This window comes from Hyperoodon ampullatus (assembly GCF_949752795.1).
Source record: "Hyperoodon ampullatus genome assembly, chromosome: 9".
NCBI classification, from domain to species: Eukaryota; Metazoa; Chordata; class Mammalia; order Artiodactyla; family Ziphiidae; genus Hyperoodon; species Hyperoodon ampullatus.
This window is the reverse complement of record NC_136922.1, coordinates 61630387-61657177: the sequence shown is the minus strand read 5'-3', so window position 1 is coordinate 61657177 and position 26791 is coordinate 61630387. Positions and strand designations below refer to the sequence as shown.

Genomic DNA, 26791 nt, shown 5'->3' with positions numbered 1-26791 from the left:
CTGATTCCTTACTCTCTCTTCTGCTTCGGTGGCTGGTTATGATACCAGTAAGTTCCCCATTGACTTCTACGTGGTGGCTTTTTTTTTTAGTAATGATCCAGATTTGTGAAAACAGCAATTAATGTTGAGGGAAGTGATCAAATGAAAACCAAACAAAGACCCAGTCTTTTCCTTTTTAGGTTGCCTCTGAGAGGTGAACAGCTTTACCTAGGACATTGGTGATTCTCTGGGACTATAAAGCTAGTCAGGGAAGTGGGCTTAGGGTCTGCTATACCCACTCCTGGTTTCCAGACTGAAACCCCCTGCAGTAAACAATAACTGTGCTATTGGGGCCTCCCTTTTAATTAAATGAAGACCTACCTATGCACCCCCTGACCAGATTATGTTCTTTTGGGCCCAGAATTATAGCCCTAAATACATTCTAAGATGATCCCAGAAGACATAAAAACAACACCACCACAGTAGGAAAGAAGATGCTTAAACACATAGTATTCTGCTGGAAGTGATAGACTGAGCTTCAGGAAGAGGCAGAGATGAAAAGATGGCACCATTGACAGCTGTCACCACAGACGGTACTAGGTGTCACCACATGGCAGCTGGGATAGATTTTTCCAAGACCTCTTTACAGGGGAGCCCACACGCACAGTCAGGTCTCCGAGGCCTCAAGGCAACCATTCCTGCCGAGCCAGTCAGGCTGTAAATTATGGACCAGGCAAGTTTAGGTGAAGGAGATAAAGCATGCGAGAAGGAGAAGCAGTGGTCACCGAGATGGAAGAGAGTTCCTTTCATTTGGCAGAAATACTAGTTTGTTTCCTGTCACAGGGAAGCAGCTGATATGATCATCAGGAGAGAAGTGACCCCTTAAAAAAACTGAAGGTAGAGAAAATGAAAAACCCAGGAAGGGTGCCACACTTGTAATATCCTCTGAGTATTTTTTTGGACTGCTGTTTCTGAAATTAATTTTCTTTTCCTGTTATTTCTGTGAAGCTCCCCTGTTACATATACAAATCAGTGCATAATGGTTTCCAGAACTTGAAATCGGTGTGCAGTTAGGGAAGCAATCTACAAGAGAAATTAATAGGCACTTTGCATGGAATAAAAAGTACAATGAAGGGCTTCCCTGGTGGCTCAGTGGTTAAGAATCCGCCTGTCAATGCAGGGGACACCAGTTCAATCCCTGGTTCAGGAAGATCCCACATGCCACGGAGCAACTAAGCCCATGCACCACAACTACTGAGCCTGCGCTCTAGAGCCCACGAGCCACAACTACTGAAGCCCGCATGCCTAGAGCCCATGCTCTGCAACAAGAGAAGTCACCGCAATGAGAAGCCCACGCACCGCAATGAAAAGTAGCCCCTGCTCGCCACAACTAGAGAAAGCCCGCGTGCAGCAACAAAGACCTAACTCAGCCAAAGATAAATAAATAAATTTATTTTTTAAAAGTACAGGGCTTCCCTGGTGGTGCAGTGGTTGGGTGTCCGCCTGCTGATGCAGGGGACACAGGTTCGTGCCCCGGTCCGGGAGGATCCCATGCGCCGCGGAGTGGCTGGGCCCGTGGGCCATGGCCGCTGAGCCTGCGTGTCCGGAGCCTGTGCTCTGCAGCGAGAGAGGCCACAACAGTGAGAGGCCTGCGTACCGCAAAAAAAAAAAAAAAAAGTACAGTGAAGCCAATAAAAATGTTAACAGTTAAAATAGCTGCTCTTAACTGAACGTTGACTATGTGCTAATAAAGCACTGTGCATTTTCTTCTTAAGACCTTACTAAAACCACATGAGGAGGGAATTATTGTCCTCATTTTACAGATGAAGAGGATTACAGATTAGATAATTAGCCCCAAGTTACTCAACTAGAAATGGGCAGAATTAGATTTTAAAATGAGGTCTCTGGTGGAGAAATCTTTGCTCTTGATCATCCCGTGTTGATCCTGAGAAAACTAGTCATGAAAGGCAATAGATTACAGCCGTGAAAAGTATAGCTCTTGAGTTAGTCAGGCTTGGATAAAACCTTGGCTCCACTCCTTATACCAAATGTGACCTTCCTTGGGCACATTCTTCACTTCTCTGAGCATTGGTTTCCTTGTTTTAAAATGAGAATCAAAATACCTACTGTACAATGGCTTTGAGAGAAATGAGATAATATGATAAAGTCTCAGAAAGGTGTCTGATACATAGTAAGTCGAGTTGCTCTTAGATACATAGTAAGTAGAGTGGCTGTTATTATGTCATTATTATCATCATCATCATTATTATTGTTAGTTTTCCTCGTATTAACACAAATACTCTACAGAACAAAATCAGACACAGTTGGGGAGTTTAAAGAAGGCAAGAGATAAGGAGCAATTCCAAATTGGAAGGAGTTGGATGCCAGCCAAGAATGTGGATTAATTGTTACTGGGTAAGGAAATTACAAAGTGAAATTGGGATTTTTCATGTTCAAGAATATAAAAAGGCATATGGATTATTATTTTTTGATATTAGCATCCTTTTCATTGGAAAAAGATATCCAGCATTGAACTTTGTTTCATAGATATAGGAATAGAGGTAATTTATTGGATGCATTTAGCTAAAACCTGTAGATTATTCAACTGTCATAGAGTCAAAATCTGAGATGTTGAGAGTTGGGCCTAAGCCCCTTTACTCAGGGCCCCATCTTGCTCCTTGAACCGAGGACAGTGGCTGGGATTCCTGGAATCTGACTATTGGGTGGTTGAGAAAGGTAAGGTCCGTATCATACGGAGGAGTCAGCAAGGCCAGAATAGGCTGAGGCATGGGAGGCACCTGGAGGCAACATTTGAGGTGCTCTCTCCCTCTCGGGATCAGGCAGGTGCTGACCCTGCTTAACCAGACACCAGGAAAAGCAAGAAAGCACAGGGATTAGGCGAACACAGTCCAGGTCCACAAATCCACAGTGCGGTGCAGGGACAGTGAGCCACTCTGATGCTCATGGCCAAAGCAGAAGGCATTCTCTCTGGGAGCAGGAGAGCGGGTCCCCAAGGGTCCCTGGAAGCCAGTAGGAAAGCCCACCCAGGGAGTGCAGACATGGAATTGGGCTCCACGGGGCCTCTGCACAAACTCAGTTCACTCCCTCCTCTGGGTGTCTGGACTGCTTCAGTAACAGTCAGGGTGGTAGAGAGCAGTAGCTCCCAAATTTGCTATAGCTCGTCAGACATACCTGTGGAGCTTTACAAATATGGTAGATTCCCCAGCTCAGTGTGTGGCCCCTCCCAGCAGAGATTCTGATTCATTTGATCTGGAGAGGGCCCAGGGATCAGTATTTCTATCAAGCTCCACGGTGATTGCAGCGCAGTTGTCAGTGCACTTGAATTTGGGAAGAGAGAACTAGAGGTCAAGAAACTGGGATTCTAGTTGCAGGTCTGCGGTTCCTCACTGTACAACTTGGGACAGGGCATTTATACTCTCTGAGCCCCCATTTTCTCATAGAGAAATAAAGATGTTAAAGTTGATTCCTAAGGTCCCTTCCCAGTCTTACATTCTATGGTATCTATAGTTTTAGTCGGCTTGCCTACAAAACATCCCTAAATGTGCAACCAAAGTTATAAAAGCATCCGAGAACTCTGGTTTGTGAATGAACTCTTGAATTTGTGGCCTCTGTGGTAACTGGCCTTCAAGAGAGTCCCCAGTGATCTTCATTTCTTGGTATGTGTTCTCCTGTGGAGTCCCCTTCCATACTGAATCAAGGCTCGCCTTAGTGACCCACACATTAATAGCAGAAATGATGATGTGTGACTTCCAAGCCTGGACCATTAAGAACAATGCTGCTTCTGCCTTGGTGTTTTGGACCACTCACTCTGAGGGAATCCAGATGCCATGCTGGAAGGATGCTAAAACAGTGATATGGACAAACTCTATTGGAGAGGAAGTGAGGCCTCCACCCTCCAGTCAACATTGGAGTCAGGCCTTCAGACAACTTGCAGCCCCGGCTGATATCTTGACTACAACCTCATGAGAGACCCTGAGCCATAACTGTCCAGCCAGATAGCCCCAAATTCCTGTCCCACAGAAAGCAAGAGAGATAATAAGTGATTATTATTGTCTTCAGCCCCTAAATTTTAGAGACGTGTTACACAGCATTAGATAGCTCATAGAGCCTCTTGTCATGTACTTTTGGGCAATGTTTGTGATACCTTGTGACATAAAGAACTTCTGGAGTGGTGACTACTGTACCAGTTTTTTTGGTTTTGTGTATGTGTATGTGTGTGTGCGCTTTTGTGTTTTTTGTACAGTTTTTTTTTGTTTTTTGCCTGTCGGCTCCAATTCTACCCTCTTACCTACTCCACAATACTAGAGTTTTAAACATTTTTCCTATTCAGCAAACACGATATTTTTTTTGAAGACAAAAGCAAATCTATTTACATATTAAATCATAATATAAAAGCAAGAATACAAATGCTATCAAAATGTTCACAATGATTTTAGGCTAGGAGGATTAAAACAACTTGTTTTTTCTGTCTGTTTTATGCTTTCCAGATTGGTTTCCACGAACAAGTATAATCTATTATAAATTTTTAAACAACTTTATTAAACACACTAGGTTCCCTATGGACTATTTCCTGCATTTTTTCTCTAGTGTAATCTCCAAATGTATTTTCTTATACTCCCTATGTTCAAATAATAACTGATCAACTTAACATGTATTGAATTTTCAGTGAACACGATATTAAGCTTTATCAGTAGAGGGTGCTGGAGGGACATTGCAGGAGGAAGTTGGCTTCTTTTCCTGGCCCTTTGTCCTGTTTTGCTTTCTCTTGGCCCTGCTGCGCAGTCTGTCAGCAGTGAGTGTGGAGGGACAGCCAGTGGCGCTCTGCCTTAGCTGGGCACCCAGACCGCGAAGACCCTCAGCAAGCTTACAGTCTGGACTCTGTCCCAGTGACCACCTGACTATGGCCCTCGCAACATAGACACCATTCATCCCAGGTCTTGCCAGCGAGCAGGCTTCCTACAGCCCAGCTTTCTCTGGCACCCTCTCACCAGCCTGGACCACCTGCGTCCCGGAGAGTGGCTTCCCACAGCCCTCCTGACGTGGACACCGTGCACTCCTGGCTGTGTGCCTTCCTTCAAGCAAGGAGGCTCCCAACATCCTGACTTCCTCTGCACTCCCGGCCCTGCCACCACAGCCCACTGTCCAGGAGGCCTTTCCTACTTGCCCAGGGGTTGTTGGCTAGCTTTGCCTGGGCACCTCAGTGAACTTCTCAGCTACCCAACAAGGTCTGGACCATAGCCTTGGGGAGGGCCGCGCCCCACCTTATAAGTTTGTCCATCCGTGGACATTCTCCCTCAGCCCAGGATACGCTTTAGAGTTCTCTTTATATATTTATGGTTATGCTCCCATTATAATGAATACCCCTTTATGTTAAAATCTCCCTGTTCCTTTGTGGACACAGGAAGCCTACCTAGCATGCAGGCATTTGGCGAACACTGAGGAAGTGGCTCAGGGGGAAGCAGACCCCTCTGGCATTCTGCCCCTACTCTTGCCCTGGGCTGGATATGATACTCACGGCTGATGGCGGCCAGGGCAAACACTAGAACGTGTAACAGAATTGAAGGTCAGTGTTTCCAGGTTGAAAAAATAGTAGTTAAAAAAATAGAAAAATTACTGTGTGTTTGCTGAGAAGGCGTCAGGAGCCAGGGCAGCCAGTCTTTCTGTCTCAGCCTTATTCTGTCAAGACCAGTGGATCACTCATCTGTGCTTCGTTGCAGATCAACTTTGCTTTGCTTCTACAGGCATTTGGCAGAAGATGGCTGCCCTACAGTTTCCAAGCCTATCTGTCCTTGGATTGTGCAAGCAACAGAGATTAACTAGCACTTCTCCTGGGGGCAAAGTGTGATTGGCCCAGTTTGGGTCAGGTGTTCTTTCTTGGTCCAATCAGCTGAGGCTGAGGTTGCTAGGTCATGTGATAATAAACATGGCTAATGGGCTCTTTCCATTGGTGAATGGAGAGTCAATTCTTAGAGAAGGGAATGTGGTCTGGACAGATCTCTTAAAATATGTCTACCATGGATGGCTACAAATCCACTAGTAACAGTAAAGATGTGGAGGTCACAGACATTTATCTTCTTAACTTTCACTGTTTATCTTCTCTTTGCTATGTACTAATGGCATCAGAGACCTAGAAAAGTAGAAGGTAGGTGGAGTGAGACAAATCAAAAAGAAAGTAGCTTAAAAAGATAAATTACAGATTATCCCATCCATAGATATATTCAGTCTTTGAAGAAACCTTTGCATGCCTGATTCCCTTTGAGAAATGAAATTTTAACATGGAGAAGAAAGCAACCTTTTCAGCAATTTCTTTCTATGCATTAAGAAAGGAAAGTCAGGCCTTTTCTCTAACACCCTCCCCCCATTCCTTCTAGTGTCCAACTTTCTTAAAGGAGGCACAGAGAAGCCAGAATTACCTCATGAAGGAATGAGAGCCAGGTAGAAAGGTTAACGAGGAGAAAGGTAAAGAGAATTCTAGTGGGATGTGAGTTGGCTCAAATTAATGAGTGCAGTGGCAATAATCATTGTATAGGAAGTTTTAAGTGAGTGGTCAAAACCAACCGCTGTAAGTAAAATTCCCCTGAAAAGCACTGAATGTCTTAAGCAAGTTGTTTGCATGTGTTGGGAGTATGTATGTAGAATTTAAATGTTATTAGGGAGACTTCTCTGGTGGCGCAGAGGTTAAGAATCCACCTGCCAATGCAGGGGACACGGGTTCGATCCCTGGTCCGGGAAGATCCCACATGCTGCAGAGCAACCAAGCCCGTGCACCACAACTACTGAGCCCGCATGCCACAGCTACTGAAGCCCACGTGCCTAGAGCCTGTGGTCTGCAACAATAGAAGCCACTGCAATGGGAAGCCCATGCACCGCAACGAAGAGTAGACCCTGCTCGACGCAACTAGAGAAAGCCCGCGTGCAGCAACGGAGACTGAAAACAACCAAAAATAAATAAACTAATTTTAAAATACTATTTAAAAATGTTGTTAGGTACCTAGTTAACAATTCTAGGCACAAAACCAATTACTTTAAATAAAAAGCTTTGTCTTGATTAATACCATTAGTGTAGCAGCTGAACTGGGATCTGTGTGGCAAAATGGGAGTCCATTCAAACATACTTGAGGGAATTTCAAGACATTTACTTGGAGTACTAATGACTTCCATTATGACAGAACACATTACTTAAACCAAAAATGATCAGCCTCTGCATATAGAAGTGTGAGGGGAGCCTTAATTAATTTACTAATTGCACTTCTTATTTTAAGTGGTACATTGATTTGGGTCTATAGTGGTTAAGTTGCTGTTTTCTCTTACAAAGTGTGGTGTTCCTTGTTGGGGGTTCAGGAAGAGGGTGGCTAGAATATGTACCCAGCCCTAGGCATTGGCAGAAAATATTGCCCCCATACTTGTTGGGTACCTAAGATTCCCTAGAGTTACTCCAGCAAGTCCTCTGTGTAAAATACAATGTTGTTACCTGAGAGTACTGAAATCGGCAAATCTTTAGTGCTCCCCTGGCCCCGATGTATGAATGTACTACTTCAGTGATTATGTGTAAGGCCTGAGTAGAAGGTTATCTCTACCACGTGATGTAGAGGAGGGCCTGGGAGGACGGAATGAAGATGGGTATGGTTTGATGGGGAGCAGGGATGAAAAGGAAGACTCAGAACATAAGGGGATGCTACCCACCTGGGAAGCAGTAGGGCAGGAGGGTTGAGTACTGGTTTCATTTCATTAGAGTTCCCATATAGAGTCTCCTCTACGCTCACTTAGAAGCAAGGAGAAAGGAAAAAGCTGGGTGTTTCTAAGAATCTCTTTTAAGTACAGAATGTTAAACCAAATATTTTACTTACTTCGAATGGCAATCTATTAAGGCATAGGGTAGGTTTTTTCACTATCATAGTGAATAAATAGTGGAATGTGCTAATGTGAGAGACTGAAATTTACTTCAGTAGGGATCTAAAAAACAATAGATAACCTGCCTCCTGGGCTGTTCCTTTAGGAACAAACCCTGAGGGAGGAATGTCCAAGTTCATGAATTGGCCACCAGGGGTCACCAGAAGAATTGAAAGGACTTCTGAGGCAAAGCCATAGTTTCTTGCTCACCAAGAAGAGGGCAGATTTGTGGGACCTGTGTGCCCACCCTTCTGTTGTTAGAAAGACTTCTCACTTAACTATTTATGATTCCTTTGTCCCTTCTTTTATATTTAGAATTTCCTTGTCCCTTCTTTTTGATCATCAGTTCTTGCTACACTAATCTGGCCTATATGTCATTAGTAGAGATTTTATTTTCTTTTAAATTAAATATATAAATTTTTATCAGTAGGGGATTACTACCTTTCTGGTCTCAGCTCAAATGTTAGCCCATCACCAGAGGACTTCTTTAAGTGTTCAATCTAACGTCTCTCCATTGTTCTTTCAAATCACCTGCTTATTTATTTATTACCTGTCTTCCCACCTTATCAGAAAAGCAATCAGAGCTAACACTTAAGTAGACATGTCAGGAACTGTTCAATTGCTGGGCATATATTAACTCTGAATCTGCACAGCAATCCTGTACGATAGACATTATTATTATTATTATTTTTAAGCAGAAGACACTGAGACACAGAGATGTTAAGTAACTTGCCCAAGGTCACACAGTTCTAAAATCAAATAATTAAAATTCATACCCTGGCAGTCTGGTGCCAAAACCCATGCTCTTAATCATTAAGTATCCTTCCTGTCCATGAGTGGAGCTGGTCTGAATCCCCAGCCCTAGAATAATGCCTGTTCATGTTATATGTTAAATGAATTAATACATTGTTGTAAATTCAGTGTGTCGGACTATTCAGCCAAATGGTAATATGTACTGATACGAAGAAATTTCCACAACATGTTGTTAAGTGAATACAGCAAATATAGAATATTATGTATAGACTGATTCTTTTTTTTTTTTAAAAAGTGCTTATGTATATCGCATATGTAACATCTATAAGATACGTGTATATGTACATGTGGGGAGGTGAGGTGGGGTATAGAGAAAAATCTGGAAGACTAAATATTTCTATGATCATCTCTAGGGAATAGGATTGGTGGGGCAAGGGGAACTTTTTTTATACCCTCTTTGGAAAAAAATTAAGAATAAGTACTTTCTTTATAATATGAAAAGCTTTAAGTAAAAATTTTTAAAATTTTGACAAAAATAAACACATTCTCTCTCTTATTTCATACACTCTTGAATTATAGTTTCAAAATAATAAGTACTTTAAAAGTCCTGAATTTTGTAAATCTGTAAATGAAGTAAAGCAGTTGTTTCTTACTTCATTTGATCCTAAGTTTTGCAGTGTGGCTTTGTTCAGGGTGTCTTCATTTACTTTTATTCTTTCCTAAATGGGGGGTAGCGAGTGGGAGAAGGGTTTCATTCTCACAACTGAGAGCTGAATATATCACCCAAGGAATTATCACATAATAACTTTATGCCATTATGATTGACATAATTATTGTTATATGTCATGACATTGTGATGTCATAGCATATTACAGAAGTCCGCAGGCAGTGTTATAACTAACTCCAGGGCTTTTTGCGATGTACATGTGAACCTTTCTTTTCCAGCATCTGACTTTTGCATTTCATTCCAGATAAGGGTAGTATTAGTTCACGGGTTTGTTGGCTCATCAGAGTAAGAAGATGTGTGCGTGGAGTTTTCTTTTAAAAAATGAGCTTCTTCAGAGGTTGTTGAGCTCATTCACCTCCTTCAGGAAAGTAAATTTGAGGAGCAGGGTCAGCTGAGGTTGGAGGTGTGTGTGCAGATATCCTATTATTTAAGCATTCCAAGAATTCAGTGTCCTGTGCTTCAAAGTCGCATAATAAAGCTGTTTGGCACCGAGGTGTTGGACTTGACTTTGTAGTGTGGCCTCTCAGGGTCAGCCTATTTTTCTGAGAGCCCGGAGGTCCCATCAATATGCCAGGTCACAGGAAGGGACATGAAAAGCAGGGGAGGATAGGGTGGAGATCAGAGGGCCCTCGGCATCCAAGAGGGCAAACTCTCCATCACCCTCACAGATTTTCAGCCCTGCCTGTACATTTAACCACTTTTAAAACAGAGCTTTTAAAACAGACTGATGCCTGCCTCACCCCAGACCAGTTGAATTGGAATCGCTGGGATTTGGGCCTAAGCAGTAGTTTTTTTATAAAAAGCTCTCCAATTTATTTTAATGAGTGGCCAAGGTTGAGGACCACTGGCTCATGGGTAGCTCTCCAGGGCTTCTAGAAGCTCATGTGCACGATAGGAAGGAAGTGGGGGGCTGGAGGTCCGCTGGAATGGATGGACTCACAGTATCTCACACGCCCGGGAGGCTGGAACTACTTCCATCTAGATTCCATCCTGTCTCCATCTCTAATACTCTCCTACTGCTGAGTGAATACAAGTGGAAGGTGGTCCTGGGGAGTGATATTGAATAGCAAGATAGCGGATTGGAGGGGAGATAAAAGTCACTTGTTCAAACAAAACACACAGTTGGGGCCAGGCAGTCTAGGGCAGAGGTGGTTATATTTATTCAGCACAGTAGACTTGACAATATCATTTCATGATACATTTTCTCATTAGGGCCCTTGGGCAAGCCTGTGAGGTGAGCATTATTGCCCTTTGATGGATGAGGCAGCAGAGGGCTGGAAGAATCTGAGGCCCAGGATTACGCAGCTATTACGTGGCCAAGTAGTTCCAGGGTCACTCTGCTTCCCTACAGTGGCTTTAAAAGTCCAGCTTTGATGTTAATTTTTTCTGCTTCAACTTATAAGTTCCTGCTTCTCTTGAATTCTTTATAGACATTTGCAACACTTGAGGCAAGAGAACCAACTAGCGAAAAACTGACCAGGGAAGATGTCCAAAGGAGCAAGAAAAAAAAGCAAACAACCCACTTTTCCTATTCTCTCATTTATAGATGGTTTACATGAAAACTGTCTATAAATTCCTAGTATTTTTCTGTTATATTGAGTTGGCCAAAAATTCCTTCGGGTTTTTCCATAAGATGGTACAGAAAAACCCGAACGAACTCTTTTGGCCAACCCAGTAGCAATAGCTAACATCTGTAGAACATGCACTATATGCCACTCACTGGGTTTTATGAAAATTAATTTATTTAGTCCTCTGAACCACCACATGGCATAGGTACTATTAATGATCCCCATTTTACAGGTGGGGAAACTGAGGTACACAGGACTTAGGCAACTTGCCTAAAGTCGCACAGCTAGTGGCCCAGATTGGAATCCAGTTTGGGACAAGAGCTCACAAGACATCCATTACACTGTGCTGACTCTTGGAGGTACAGCCCTGATCTGAGTTCCCAGTCTGACACTGGGCTCCTACCTTTTCTACCTGCTTCCTTAGTTATAATAATCATTCGTGCTTAATGCGCTTTTTATCATGCATTAGGTTTTGCTCCAAGGGCTTTACAAATATTATATTATCTCATTTAATTCCTTAACACTGGAGAGTGGATCCCAGGTGGCCCCTCCTAGGGAGGCTCTTCTCCAGCTCACAGCTGTTCTGACCACTGCCACTCTTTCAGCCCGCTCCCTTGGCCCCTTCCCAAAGCTGCCAAAGGACTCTCTAGATATTTGGTGACTAGATAAGAGAAATCCCTCTGTCCCTGCTGTTTTCATGGTTAGAACCCTGTAAGATCAGCTCTTCTTCCAGGTTCTTGGCTGTGGGTCCCAGATCCCCTCCCCTTGAGTTCATCTTGCCTTCTGCCCACAGCCTCCTCACGTCATCCAGGTGGATGAGCCAATCCACTTTGACCTTCTAATGCAATACTGATTTGTCTCTGTGTGACTGGGCTAAGTAAGAGGTTGCAGGATTTCATTCTGGGCTGAAGCAGTAGGATCCTTTCTTGCCAGACCTGACTGACTGCACATCAGATGAGCCATGACATCAAATGAGGGCTCACTATCAGGTTCTGCTTTGAGCCTTGTGGAGACCAAGTGGAGCTTCTTTCAGATTGCTCCCAAGGCTTCATGTAGGGCCAGGCAACCTCCATGCTCACTGCTCTCCCACCCAGTTCTTCTCTGTCTTGAGGATTTCTTCCATCTACAGCATCGTTCCCTGGCTTTCCTTGTGGCTGGATCCTTCTCAGCTTCCATGTCTCAGTTTCACTCTCAGGATCTCACTGAGAACTTCCCTGATCACTGTGTCCAAAGGAAATGCCTCTTTCTTTGCCCTCACTTGCTCTTTTAACATCACCCTTAATTATTTCCTCTCCACGCTCTTTTTTTTTTTTTTTTTGCGGTACGCAGGCCTCTCACTGTTGTGGCCTCTCCCGTTGCGGAGCACAGGCTTCAGACGCGCAGGCTCAGCGGCCACGGCTCACGGGCCCAGCCGCTCCGCGGCATGTGGGATCTTCCTGAACCGGGGCACGAACCCGTGTCCCCTGCATCGGCAGGCGGACTCCCACCCACTGCGCCACCAGGGAAGCCCCCCTCTCCACCCTCTTTAATCATATTTATTCATTTATTTACTGTGAGTATTTCCAATGAAATGTAAACTTGAAGAGGGCAAGGAATTGTCTTTTTCACTCATTGCTCTGCTAGGACCTGCTCCTAGCATGGTGCCGACCCCTGCGAGGTGCTGCGTGAAAGAAGTAAAGACCACTCTGTCATCAGGGGTGATGGTGTTGACCACTACCAGTGGCTCATTTCCAGCATCCCAACCCTGCCAGTGACCTTTCCTTATTTACATCAGCCACATCTCCTAAATAAATCCATACCTTGTTCAGGATTTTGTTGCTATTGTTTGCATGGACTAGATGCCTCAGGGCCTGTCTCTGTTCTTCTCAGTTTCATCATGTTGAATGAAGTTCCTGTTATCTCTGTGGGCACCTTCTCTGTAAATAAAATCAGAAAGGCAATTTGGGCTCTCAGTGAAAGGGGAAAATTGCCACTGAGGAGGATGGATTCTTTGTTGTGCCTCTTTGGGAATATGTTGGTCAAATGGAAGAGTCCCCAGAAAGTTTAAAGAGCTTTAAAAAAATCTAACAGTGCCCTAGGCAGTATGCTGGGTGTCTAGGGGCACACAAAGGCTAAGCGTCTACAATCCGTGGCTTTTCTGGCTATTAGTGAGAAAAGACTTAACTGCACAAGATAGATACTGGCATATGAAACAAATACTAAATCAAAACAACAAGAGATGACAGTGGAGAGTGGTCACTGGGGTCTGGGAAGCCTCGATGAGACTTAGATGAGTCAAGGCTGTGAAAGACAGAGGATTGGGGTAAATTTGCTTGGATGTATTCTGCAGCCTTAGCACTCTATGTAGTCACTGGGTTCTTTGTCCCTTCTAGATAGAGCCATGGAATGCTCCAGTTGTCCTCTGGCTGCAGGGTGGGCCGGGAGGCTCATCTATGTTTGGACTCTTTGTGGAACACGGACCTTATATTGTCACAAGGAACATGACCGGTAAATGCTGCTTGGACTCTGTTTTCCCATGGAGAGTTCTTCATTTGAACCTTATATCTGCTCTAGAAATAACTTAGGGTGAACAGTGAATCACTAGTAATAGCTTTACAGTTCCAGATTATAAAAACGTAACTTTCTGGCAATGTTTGTCCAAGAAGGAAGAGCCACCAGGGTGCATGTCCTGTCTGGGCTGCTTTCTCCCTTAAAATTTGGGTGAAAGGTTCCAGGCTTTGTTCTGCCAGTCTGCTGCTGACTCAAGCAATCCGGGCTTATGAAAACAGTTGGTATTTATTACTATTTGGGTAAGCCCTTTTGCGTAGGACAAATGGGTGGAATTATATCCCTAGTTATTCACATGAACTGAACACTGTACTGTTCAGTCACATGAATGATCGGATATCTTGGAAGCAAGATACTGAGGGCTGGGGCTGGCATGAAGGAAGGAATGGAGAAGGAACCACATCCAGCTCTAACCCAGGTTTACCTCCATCTCATTTTTTTGGTGGGGAGGGGAGACTGTTTACTTTCCCTGGGTCAGAATTTGGAGGGTGAACCAGTTTGTGACTTAGTATATTCATGTACACAATTCTGTTGAAGTTGTGGTTCTCTTCAGCATTGGATGGGAGGAAGCAGATTCTGCAGAATTGGACATTAAGGATGATTTCACCCAATTGGACAGATGGGTTTAATGCATCCCTGGTTGATGGGTGTTTCTGCATGAACCAGTTGCATGGAGTTTTGTTTCCAAAGTTCATCTTAGATGTAGAAACTCTCTGGTTCTGGGAAAAGTAAGGGAGAGGAGGGGAGAAGAAAAAGGTGCTGGTATCTGTTCCCTACTATGAGCGTATAATGCAACATCAGAGGGACACCAAGGGTTCGCTGACCTGGAGGGGACAGGTAGGCATGTTGGGCTCCTAACCAGAGCTAGGCATTAGATGGGATGTTTTATTAATGACCCAGTCTAAAACCTCTTCTCTGCTTTACTAGTGCGTGCCAGAGACTTTCCTTGGACCACTATATTTTCCATGCTTTACATTGATAATCCAGTGAGTATCCCCAGGGTCCTGTGAAATGGCAGTGTTGGTCTCTCTTGTCTTTTTTCTTTCATTAAGTACATTTAAGAAATAGAAAAAAATACAGATTTAATTTTTTTTCTTTTTAAAATATAATTGTCTATTTAAAGAACACATTTGAAATTTAACTTTTCTAACATGTATCATTACATCCAAATTTGGGAGTTTTACTTGCTGCCTTCTCTCTTTCCCTCATTTCTAATCTTATAAAATGTCCTGATCACTGAATTATACCATCCAGGATAAGGGATTCGTTTCTTTCTGCTGATGATATGGGTTTCGCTATAGCAGGGGTTATTATATAGTATGGGAAGTCCTAATCTTTCAAACTAGAGTTCTAGATATAAAAAGTCAAAACTGGCCCCTGTCACTTATCACAATGAACAGAATGCCTCATCTCGGGGGGAGCAAAAAAGGTGGAATTCTCCTTGGGAAGTTCTTATGAAATTAAATCCTATAAACTGCAGTATAGGAAAGTAACTTTAGGGTCAGCTTCTGCAGATTGGGAGTATCTTCTTTGTCCTCTAACTACTTCCTCTAACTTCTTTCATTTCCCAGATGGCTCAAAGATAAAACAGAAAAATAGGGAGAAAAAAGTCCAACATTCTTGCCCTCCCCCATGTTTTGTCAACCATCCTTTTTCCTAGTCTATAATACCATATTTAAATAAAAGTTTAATTAAATGTCCTGTTCTCTTGGGTGTTTGGAGAAAAAACAAAAGCAAAAATATTTACGGGGCTTCCCTGGTGGCACAGTGGTTGAGAGTCCGCCTGCTGATGCAGGGGCCACGGGTTCGTGCCCCGGTACGGGAAGATCCCACATGCCACGGAGCGGCTGGACCCGTGAGCCATGGCCACTGAGCCTGCGCGTCCGGAGCCTGTGCTCTGCAACGGGAGAGGCCACAACAGTGAGAGGCCCGTGTACCGAAAAAAAAAAAAAAAAAAAAAAAAAAAAAAAAATTTACAACTGGTGTGTGTGGAGGGGGTGCATTCCTTATGTATATTATTGACCCCAAATAAGTAGTAGCTTCTTCTATTGATTTACAGCTCAGTTGTCCATGAACTTCTAGGTATAAGGAAATATTAGTTTAAAGCTAATCTTTATTTTAAAGCCCCTTGTCTGCTGAAGGTGAAAGGGCTTAGTGGCCATATTTCCCATAAATAAAGAAATGGGAAGGGCTTCCCTGGTGGCACAGTGGTTGAGACTCCGCCTGCCGGTGCAGGGGACACGGGTTCGTGCCCCGGTCCGGGAGGATCCCACATGCCGCGGAGCGGTAAGCCCGTGAGCCATGGCCGCTGAGCCTGCGCGTCCGGAGTCTGTGCTCCGCAACGGGAGAGGCCACAGCAGTGAGAGGCCCGCGTACCGCAAAAAAAAAAAAAAAAAAAAAAGAAAAGAAATGGGAAAAAATAACTACACACACACACAACTATCTTTTATCTCCAGCCTAAGTTCCTTCTTAGCAGGCAGAGCAGTGCACCCTCCAGGTTTCAGAGAGGAGACAACTTGGGGTCTTTTGATACTGTAGCAGGAGCCAGGAAAGATGAATTTCTTGTTCTTAAAGCAACATCTGGCAGGGTCCCCACTGCAGGATCAGAACAGCTCAGTCACTGACTTCAGGGCAGAGCTTTGCGCTGCTATTTTGTTTGGGCTTGGAGGAGGGAAGGGGGACATAGGTGACATGCAGCATCCTCCTGTGAGGATGGCTGAGTGCATATGGGTGATGGCAAAAATCTGAGGTCAAAGTCATGGCCTTTGGAATAAGATTGATTTCCTTCCCATGTGGTATCTCTCAGCAGGACATGTGTTTCTCTGTGTTTATACCTGCTTATTTATTTCACCTTCAGGTGGGCACAGTTTTACTGAACATCTCCAGGGATATGCAGTGGATGAGGATGACGTGGCATGAGACTTATACAGGTAAAAGGCCCTGACTCTTTCAGCCTTCTTCAGACGAAACGTTTTTCTATTTCAACAGGACAATTCTTCCAGTAGTAGAAGTATTATTGATTGGTCTTCATAGTCCATTTCCTGAAGATCTTTTAAGAATACTTCTATGTGAGGTGTGTGTGTGTGCACACACGCACACGGCCTATTTTTCCACTTTATTACATTATCGTTGATAAGTATGAAAGTAGAGAAAGTAGCAAGAAGAACTGACATCTTAAGGCATAATTTTAATTTTGTAAACATAGCTTCTGAAAAACAATGGAAACAGAGCAGAATTATTCAACCAAAGATGATTTTCCAACCTTTCATCTAGATGCCTAAGAGGTTTCTGCTTGCTTTCCAACATTATAGTGAACTTTGCTCTTGCCAGGAAACAACATCTTGGATGTTTGTTTGTTTTCTTTCCCAGGATTCCTCCTTTTGTGGCCTTCACAAAATGCAATTTTTTACTCTTGTGTTTCTCCTTCATGCCTTTTCCAGGCTGAAAGCTCAGCTTGTTAGTGAGTCTCTTACTTTTCCCTTCATATTACAAAATTATTCTTTTACTAAAAAAAAAAAAAAAAAATTAAGGAAAATGTGACGTTGTAAGCCTGATCAAACAGTATATGTATAGTGTCTTCCTCTCTTTTTCTTACATTCATTTTAGCTATTTTTTAGTACTTGTTTTTAAAGTAAGTGACCTTTCTTATTCGGTCACGTTTTTTTTTCAGTCTGTAAATGATTAGTAGAGACCAAGTCCTGGATTCTTTCAGATCACTAGGGCACCCCTTTACGCATTGTAATAATTTACTAAAAGAATCCTAGTGGCCAGGAAGAGTTAACTAGCTCCTTTACCCTGCCCCCCACTTTTACCAAACACTCATTCTGCTAATTACTTGGTGAGCAAACCCAACCAATCCCCAAAGTGAAAGTGAATCTAATAGGAGTCAAGAGTTTTTTGATCTCTGACAAAAGCTTTCCGTTTTATTCTTCTTTCTCCCCGAGGCCAATGGCTGGGAGGGGTGGGAGTGGGGGAGAGGAAGGAAGAACTTCCGGCCTCTCTCCCAGAGATTTTTCTCTCTTCTCTGCTGCCCCAGAAAATGATATGGCTGTTGCCTGTCTTGCACACTTTCATCTGCCACATGTCCCATTATTTTAACACTTTTATTCAGTTTCTAGGCGGGCTGGATAGGACCCACACTTCTGCTTCCAGATACAATGAATGGGTCCTGGGGGCAGATTAGCCAGATCCTGACAGGGGTCTCTTCCCTGCCCCCAGCTCACGCACCTCCTTTTTCCCGCCACAGACATAATCCTGCTGGCTGTCTTTTACAAGTTTACTCAAGCGCCATGTCTTTCTCATTTAGCACTGACTGTGAGCTCTCATTTTTCAGATCGGAAACCCACTTCTCCCCCATACCTTCCTACTCCAACCCTCTTTTGGCTTAAATCCAAACAACCTCAGTTGTTTAACTAGCAGACACCCTGAGGGCGGAGGGTCTGTATTAAAGAAATGCATCAGACCCTCTAAGCCAGAGCCTTGCACCCTTGCCTTCCTTTTCTGGCTCTCTTGCCCCTCCCCCAGAGATGGTCACAGCTTCCAGTTGACCCTCTGAGTGGATATTTACTGCTGACATGTGGTTCATCTCCTCTTGCAAGACATGTAAAGAGAACCTATTTCAAAGCATCCATTGTTTATAGCTGTTTTAGTTCTTTTTGCTTCAGGCTCTTAGAACTGGAAAGTAGTTAATCAAGAGTAGTGCAGAAAACTGATTTCAGCTGTTTCCTTTATGGTTTGCACTATTTGTTTCCCTTTGTGACTACAGTCTTCTCTCCAGCTGTCCAGATGGGTGTTTGGAATAAGAAGGTCGCTTTGAAACCTATAAATTGTCTACTATTGGTTTAAAGAGTAGAACATTCTTTTTCTCCCTTTGAAAACCATCTTTCTTTTTTTCTGAAAAGCCAATTCCTTTTCACTATTATTAGTGCACGGCTGTAAGGAGACTCCTAAAGACATTTGACATTCACATTTAGGCTGCTTTTCTATGTGTTTGGAAGTGAAACTTTTTCACTAACAAGATGTTTAATTTTTTTTTTTTATTTGGAATGTGTTTAGGACCACATGCCTCTCTGGTTTAGAAAAATATATAAATTTCCTAAAGAATAATAAATTTTCTAACTTTAGAGTAGACCAGCTGGTGCCACTCTCCCTCTACCACTATTTTTTGATTACCTACTATGTGCCCGACATGGTTCCTGGTGCTGCTGATACAGTAGTAAGCAAGCTCCCCAGTCCCCACTCTCCCAGTGTGCCTGAAGTTACCTTTTTAGCAGCCAAACGGAAATGCTGCTATTCTATTCCATGTATTGGTTTGCATGGGAGATAGTATGTATTGCTAAACAAAGCTTCATGACAGTGTGACTATGAAACAGTTTTCATATATTAAATTAGAACAATACTGCATGATGGGTGCAGGCCGAGATCATGGCCTGGCCATACTAGAAGCGGAATGAATGAATGCAGAGGGTGGCTCCCCATCTGATGCAACAGAACGAAACCACCGAGATTCTTGTTGCTGTGCTTCTTTCAGCCTGTCAGCGACTAAAGCTACACCTTGTTTGGCTTTTGTTGGTACGGAGCTTCTGCTGAGATTATTTTAACCTCGGTTCTCCTGGATGTCTTGTATTCACTATGACCCTGACTCCACTAGAGCTGACCAAAGTCCAAGGCCATCTTTGGATCTATAATGTGTTATCATTTACATCTACCTTCTCTGCCCCGAGTCCATCTTCCCTTTTTAAAAAATTATCTGAGGAGTATTTTCTCCTACTTATCCACCCTTGCAATCTGTGTTTCATCCTATTGTCCTTTAATGTACCTTTCTGCCACCAGGTTAGCCTCTGACTAAAATTTGACTCAAATTGACAAGGCCTTGGCACAATGCCAGCAAGGTTGCCAAATGGACACACCTGGAAGAGGCATGCCTTGTGTGCCAGGTGGCGCTTGTGCCTGAATAAATGCATGGAGTGCGTGGCACACACACGTGTATGTATTATGCCTTATGTATTTTGGCATTTCTACTTCTAAAATTTGCAATTTTATGTGAGCATGATTCTAGATATTTTGAAACAACCCTTCACCACATAATGGTACAGTCCTTGACGAAAACACAGTTCAATGAGCAAATGACATATGTACATGCAACTTACTAAATTTACCTTTTTCATTCTTCGTTCCCATTTAAGAAAGACCTACTAAGGCCTTGCTATGATTAGCCAAATTTTTGTTCATATCCTACTGTGAAATTAAATCTCTGTGATAGCTTCCTCAAGTGGGACCTTGCCTTGGAAACTTCAGCTAGATAATCCTGCTTTTTCAGGCTGGAAGCAGCCTGCAAGATTATCTCCTTCAGCTAAGATTGTCAGATAAAGTACGGAATGCCCAGTTAAATTTGAATTTCAGATGAACAACGAATAATGTTTTAATCTATGTATGTCGCATGAAATATTTGGAACATATTTATACTGAAACATTATTTGTTGTTTATCTGAAACTCAAATTTAATTGTACATCTTTTGTTTTTATTTGCTAAATCTAGCAGCCCTGACAATCCTCCAACAGATTCTTTAAGGAAATAAGCTTTAAGCTAAAGCACAAGGCTTAGTTCAGATTTACTATATTAAAATGTCTATTGCCATTCCAACTAGCAGGCAGAGAGAAAGACAAGCAGTTTTTAGCCTGAAGGTTGGAGAGAGAAAGCTGGAGAATAAACTCCTATTTTTATCTCAGCTCTAAAGCTAGCTCATTGCCAGCACAAACATGGACGCTGTATAATGCAGCTTCCCAGATTTAGTTGCTACAAAGATTTTAGTTACTATAAATAATAAACAGAGAAATAAACTGAAACTCTACGGTAGAGTTTAATGGTGGGTTTTTATGGAGCCTTTGAAAATTAAGTATTTCCAGGATCACGGTGATTGTAATGACCCAGTTTTGCCTCTGGGTGACCCTTGAACTTTCTCCTTCTCCTGGTTTTGCAGGGCCTCCTTGCCTTTCATGTTCACTGGCTGGTTTACGGCTTTTAGTCCCGCAGCAGGAAACTGGAACAGAAACCCTGCCTAGCTTCTCAGGCATTGCAATCTGGGTCAAAACATTCATAAAGCTTCTCAGTTTCACAAGTTTTTGTTTCCTTTCTGAAAGATTTTGTTCAAGTAGAGAATGATTCAATAATCCACCCTTTTCTTGCTTATTATAAAATAATTTCTTGAGGCTGTTTAAATCTATTTCAGCTTACCAAGGTGGCTGTTGGCATTCTTTCCTAAATGTGATTCTTTTGACCCTGGAGGCCACTGTGCATTTACTTCAATGTCTGTGACCATTTGGTGGTTTTCCCTTAGACTACAGTCATTTTACACCTTTTCTGTTCTTTGGTTATTAAAACACTGAAATGCTGGGAGCCCCCTTAGAATATAGAAATGTTCAGCTTCCCCACAGAGAGAGGTTGGTAAGCAACTAAGGTTCCCATTACCTCACCGCAACCCGAGATTAATGGGGTCATAAGGTTTGCAGAACTAACTCCACAAATTGCTAAGTAATAGGTGAAAGCCTGTAGCACTTTGCTCAAGGGTCCCCTCAACAGGTGGGTGATCCAAGTTGGTAACCCAGGGATTTGGAAACCTTCCCAGAGTGTTGATGTTCACTTGTCTCAACTTTGAGTATCACAAAGTAAGCCCACAAGTATTTTTCTAACCATCCACAGAGTATGGAGTGTTATGCACATGAGACGTTGAAAAAATGCCTATAGGAACTTATAGCATAATAGTATCTTAATTCAAATGTGAAACCTATTGTCCAAGGGTGAAATTGTGTAGCATAGCATGATTCCATGTGATTTTTATTGTTGTTCTTCTTTTTGCAGTGCACTTACTCAGTTTTTCCAGTTGTTCTCTGACTATAAAGACAATGACTTTTATGCCACTGGGGAGGTGAGTTGAAGTCATGTTTTCTTGCATGCTTCCAACATCTTCAGGGCTGAAATATATTATGACACTTGTGGTTTATTCATTCAGTATATACACACACACACACATCAATATTAATTCAGACCATATAAAAAATTCTCCAATTATCCCCCAGATGTCCTCCATAACGTAGTTTTAAAAATTCAGTGCCCAATAAAGGTTCATATATCACAGCAGGTTGTCATGTCTCAGTACCATGTCTTTGTTGGTGTTGTTGTCATTTGTGATGATGATTATCCAGAGTCTAGACAAGGTGTCTTGTAGAATGTCCCATTTTCTGACTTTGACTCTTTTCCAATGCTTAGATTCACTGAAAACATTTGGCAAGAACACTACATAGAAGATGTTGTTTACTTTCTATTCTATCACATCAGAAGGCATATAACATCTTTGTTCCATTACTGGTCACTTAGTCAAGGTGGTATCTGTCAGATCTCACCATTGAAAAGGTACCATTTTCCCTTTGAAATTAATAAATAATCTGAGACCATGTGAACATCTGTTTCCCCCAACACACACACCAAATATGTCACCAAGTAGTTTTAGCATCCACTGATGATTCCTGTCTGAATCAGTTATTATACTGGGGGTTATACAATGGTGATTTTTCTGATCTATCTTGCTTTAGATATCATCTGGCATTCTTCTGTAGAGAACATCTTTCCCTCCTCCTCTTCTCTGATATGTACTTTAAAAATATCACTGGGGGGCTTCCCTGGTGGCTCAGTGGTTGAGAGTCCGCCTGCCAATGCAGGGGATACGGGTTCGTGCCCCGGTCCGGGAAGATCCCACATGCCGCGGAGCGGCTAGGCCCGTGAGTGATGTCTGCTGAGCCTGTGCATCCGGAGCCTGTGCTCCGCAACGGGAGAGGCCACAACAGTGAGAGGCCCGCGTACCGCAAAAAAATATATATATATCACTGGGGACTCATGGATTGTTAATTCTGTTTGCTGTGTTAAATTTTATTGCTATCATTATTGTTTTTGATGCTTGTATTTTCCTATATTTGGTCAATGGGAACCCTTCAGGCTGGCTCCTGTGTCCGTTTGACACATTGTTCCCCATTTGTCCCCGTTAGCCTTTGAGCATTTCCTTGCTCTTTGGCACAAATTAGTTATAAGTTATAGGATTATCTTGTACTTTCCCTGCCCTAGCAGGGAATTAATTCTGTTTTTTTCCAGGGTGATTATGTTACAATTTAATGAACAGTTCATTTGCATATGTTGGTTTCAATCTTAAGGTTTGCTTTTTTTCATCCTTTTAAATTTAAGGTTATTTTAAAAATGTATAGCAGCCAATATTTTGAGAACACAAAAATTCTTAGGTGCTAGGAATACAGTTGTGAACAAAACAGAAAAATTCACTGCATTCGTACATTCCAGAGGTGAAAGCAGTGATAATGAAAGAAATAAATATGTACCAGATGGTCAGGCAGCGATATGTCTGAAAAAGCTGTCATGAAAAAGATAAGCAGGGTGAGGGCTGGAGAGTGATGGAAGTGTTATTTTGGATAAGATTGTCAGAGAAAGTCTCTTCGGTAAGGAGACCAGTCTCTCAGGTAAGCAGAGCCCTGAGTGATGTAGTGGAGTGATCTCTGCAATATCTGTGGGAAGAGCTTTCCTGGAAGAAGGAACAGCAAATGCAAAGACTCTGAGGTAGGGACAGGCTTGATGCACTCAAGGAAAAGCATTGAGCCACTGTAGAAGGAGCTTAGATGGGAGAGGCAGGCTGATCGTGTAGGGCCCTGTTGCTCATGGCCGAGTGGTTAGACTTTATTCTAAGTGTATTGGGAAACCACTGAAGGGTTCAATGTTCCCTGAAACAGTATTTAGAATCAAATTCCATTCAGTTCAACACACATATATTGAGTATGTACTATGTCTGAGGCTTTGGACAAGTATTAGAAAGTCAATGATTAAGACATTAACTCTACTGTAAATCTGAGTCTAACCATACAGAATGAAGAGTACAGTTAGAGAAGTAGCTCTAAAGACAAACAGTATAAGGTGAGCAAATAGCTACCTCTCAATATGGGATCCTCAGGAAAAGACAAAACAGAGGAGACAACAATTAAATTGGATTTTGAAGGATAAATATGTGTGTATTAGTCAAGGCTCTTTTGCTTGCAAGTGACAGAAACCCTATTCAAAGTGTCTTAAGTTAAACAGGGGCTTGAATTGTGGGCATCAGGTGTGGCTGGATCTGGTTGCTCAAACCTTATCAGGATCTTGTCTCATGTTCTCTCCATCTATTCACTTGGCTTTGCACTTCACTGATTTCATTCTCAGATAAGTTCTTTTCACCTGTGCCCTTGACTCGCCAACCCACTCCAGAGCTCTAGGTATAGCCTACCAGCTCAACTTCTCTTTCCCAATAATTCCACCATATACCTGAATCTCATTATCCATTTGAATCCCATGGCCATTCTAGGACTAATAACTGGAGTTAGGGGGATGGAGGAAGTGACACTCCTGTCATTTTGGTAGCAACCCTGGAAAACACCCAGTTCACCACCAACAGAAGAGTGATCTGCTTAGTGTGTAATTCCTTGTCTTGCAAATAATGTGACAATGTTGTTAACCATCATGTTGAACTTTCAGCAAAGCTACCAAATTCCAAATGAAAAATTTGACTTGTCTATTTCATGTCCGCCTGGTGGTTTCATGCATGTAGTTTCTGAATGTGTGTAACAAAGGACAATTTTCTTTTTATATTCTCTGGTGCCAGGATGAATACTTTTAAGGAAACCTGTGCCTTCCAAGTGATGAAGGAAGATGGGAATGAGGGCAGGCAGAGCCTGGGATGGAGATGCCCTTGCCAGGCAGCAGCATCTTCATGAGAACCACACCAGATACATTAAATCTGGGGGCACATCTTTTTCTAAAAGAGCACTAAATAATGCCTTGATGGTTTATTATTGGCAGAATGCTGTGTTCCTCTAGTCTACTTTGTTCCACCTGGTCTTCTGTTTTAAGGCTAGGAGGCATAATGGAGAAGTGGAAGGAATTCTGGATTAATAATCAGGAGACCTGAGGTTCATTTCTGGCTTTGCCTCTCTGGATGATGCCAGACAAGTTCTGTAACCTTTGGGCCTCTGCTTTTCATCTTACAATCAGAAGGGTTGGTTTTTAAATTAGGTCACTTCCGGGGATATTTTACTTTACTGGATACTCAACTGTAGTTACCTAGATGTACTCTTAAAGCATCTGTATACAATTGCAGTTTTAACATAATACCAACCCACCCTCCCTGTGTCTGCCACCAAAAAAAATGTAATAGATTTTTCAAGAAAGGGAAATCTTTTCTCTTGTGAACTCTTAATTTCCTGAACAAATAATGCTGCTAGATTTGTAGAATTGTTCTTGGAAAACAAATGCATAAACTCAGAAATGGTTTTCTGCTTTTGATTGCAAAGGTACTAGACCTAAATATCCTCCACATTTGTGCGCTATGAATGAGGGTAGCCTGGTGCTCAAAGGGGCTGGAACAGCTGTTCAGCGCCCTAACTTTGGTGTAAGGGAGTCTGGAAGTAATAACAGTACCTACTGCATGGGGTTGTTTTGAGCATTTAATTAGATAATCCTCCTCAAATATTTAGCAGAGTGACTGGCTGTGGTGAGTACCCAGCATATGATGACTATTATTACCATTCATGTTGAAAAGCTGGATTAAAATGTTATGGCTCCAAAGCATATGGCCTAATGCATGTAAACAGGGGCTGAGATGTTTAAAAGGCTCTGCTCACTTGTTCTTGGGGTATGGCATTGTCTCCCCTCTTATTTTGAAATCATCTTTAAAAGAAATTGTTTGCTTCATCAGAAAATGATGGTGGAGCTTAGAAGTTTTGGATGGTAGCAAAATGTGTGGGGACCGATCCAGGCCCTTCGCCCCTGCCGTGTGGACCACGTGAGGCCACAGCAAGGCATAGTGCAGACCTGCCGTTGGGGCAGCGGAGAAGGAAGAACTGCTCTGTCTCCTTCCCTTCTCTCCATTTCTGCCCAGAACACCAACTGGAATTAATTTTCTCTAAAGAGAGACAAATGTGTCTATAAATCACCCTCCTCAAGGCATGAAAAAAATGTACTTCAAAAAGAGAAACAAGCTGCATTTAATTCATATAATTAACTTTCTTCCTAAGTGTTATCCTTTCCGAGCCAGTAACTATTAGTGAGATTTCTCTTTTTCTTGAGGTACAGACACTCTTTAGAATCCACTCAAGTGTATGTGGGCCCAGCTAAAATTTAAAGCACAACAGCCCTGGCGCTGGAAGGCAGGGAGGTGACAGTAGGGAGGGGTCTGCCCACTGTCCTCTGAGCCTGTGGCTTTCTGTCCACTCATGGGAAAGATTTAGCGTGTAGAGGCGTTTGTGCCAATGGGTGGGAGCGCTTCCAAACTGGCAGGGCATGTGGTTAAAACTGGGCATCTCCTGATCAGCAGGAGAGGCCTACTTTCCTTAGAAGCAGTTTGGCAACCGTGATTAATTCGAAGGCTGAGTCTGAGGCAAAACTTTGAAGCTATTTAAAAATTAGTGAGCTTAATAGGATACTTTATCTTCATCTGCATGAGTGAAGTCCTGCTGGGCTCACAGAGTCTGATTTCTTTATTGAAATCATCATGGTCCACTGGGTTCCGGTGGCAGGCTCCCAGGAGGTGAGAGCCAGGTTTGTTTCATTTGTTTCATACAATACTAGGCACAGTGTTGAATGGATGTTATAGAGTGGCTTCACACAAGGCATTTGCCAGATAAAATAAAAATATCAATGATATTTCTCTTTGGCTGTTTTACATCTCTTTTCATGGCTCTTCTCTCCCTGTACTGCACCCCAGGCCCTGGGAACCTCCTTTCTACTCCCTTATTTTCCAGGGTCATCCAGTGCCCTACCTGCCACCCTTGGCCTTCCTTTCCTTGGCTGTGTTGTGCTCAGGTCCTATTGCTCCCATGCTTCTTCCATCCCCATCATGATTGTTCTGTTTCTCTCCTCCATTCTGACTTGTTAGCAGCTCACTGTCCATTAGAGAGAATCTGATCAATTAAATGTACTTCCAACATACTTGTCCTTGAATAGAGGACAGAGCCTAAGCCATAGAAAAATACTTGTAAAAGGGGAACTTCACGCACTGACGTACCTGTGAAGGGGTGGGAAGGGAGAACTATCCTAACTATAGGCCTATAATTGTTTTATGTAGGCCATACCTTTATCTTATTAGTCCAGGCTTGTGATCATTAAATTCGGTGATTAGAAGGATGCCTTCAAAAGTATCTAGTCCCCTTGTTTTATTTGTAGATCTTATTTGAGAATGTTTATTGAGAGTGGATCATATGATAGGCGTGATGCTAAGCAGTG

At 42.7% G+C, this 26791-nt stretch overlaps 1 protein-coding gene across 1 annotated transcript in view; it reads left to right on the top strand.

Moving 5' to 3' along the window:
* The window catches only part of CPVL (carboxypeptidase vitellogenic like), a gene marked incomplete at both ends in the record, with an annotated part of 97442 nt that overhangs the window by 9488 nt on the left and 61163 nt on the right, over positions 1-26791 (top strand). The window contains 5 exon segments of the mRNA XM_079711132.1: positions 13311-13425; positions 14413-14475; positions 16343-16401; positions 16405-16415; positions 21344-21410. Of these exon segments, the coding sequence (XP_079567258.1) occupies positions 13311-13425; positions 14413-14475; positions 16343-16401; positions 16405-16415; positions 21344-21410 (315 nt within the window).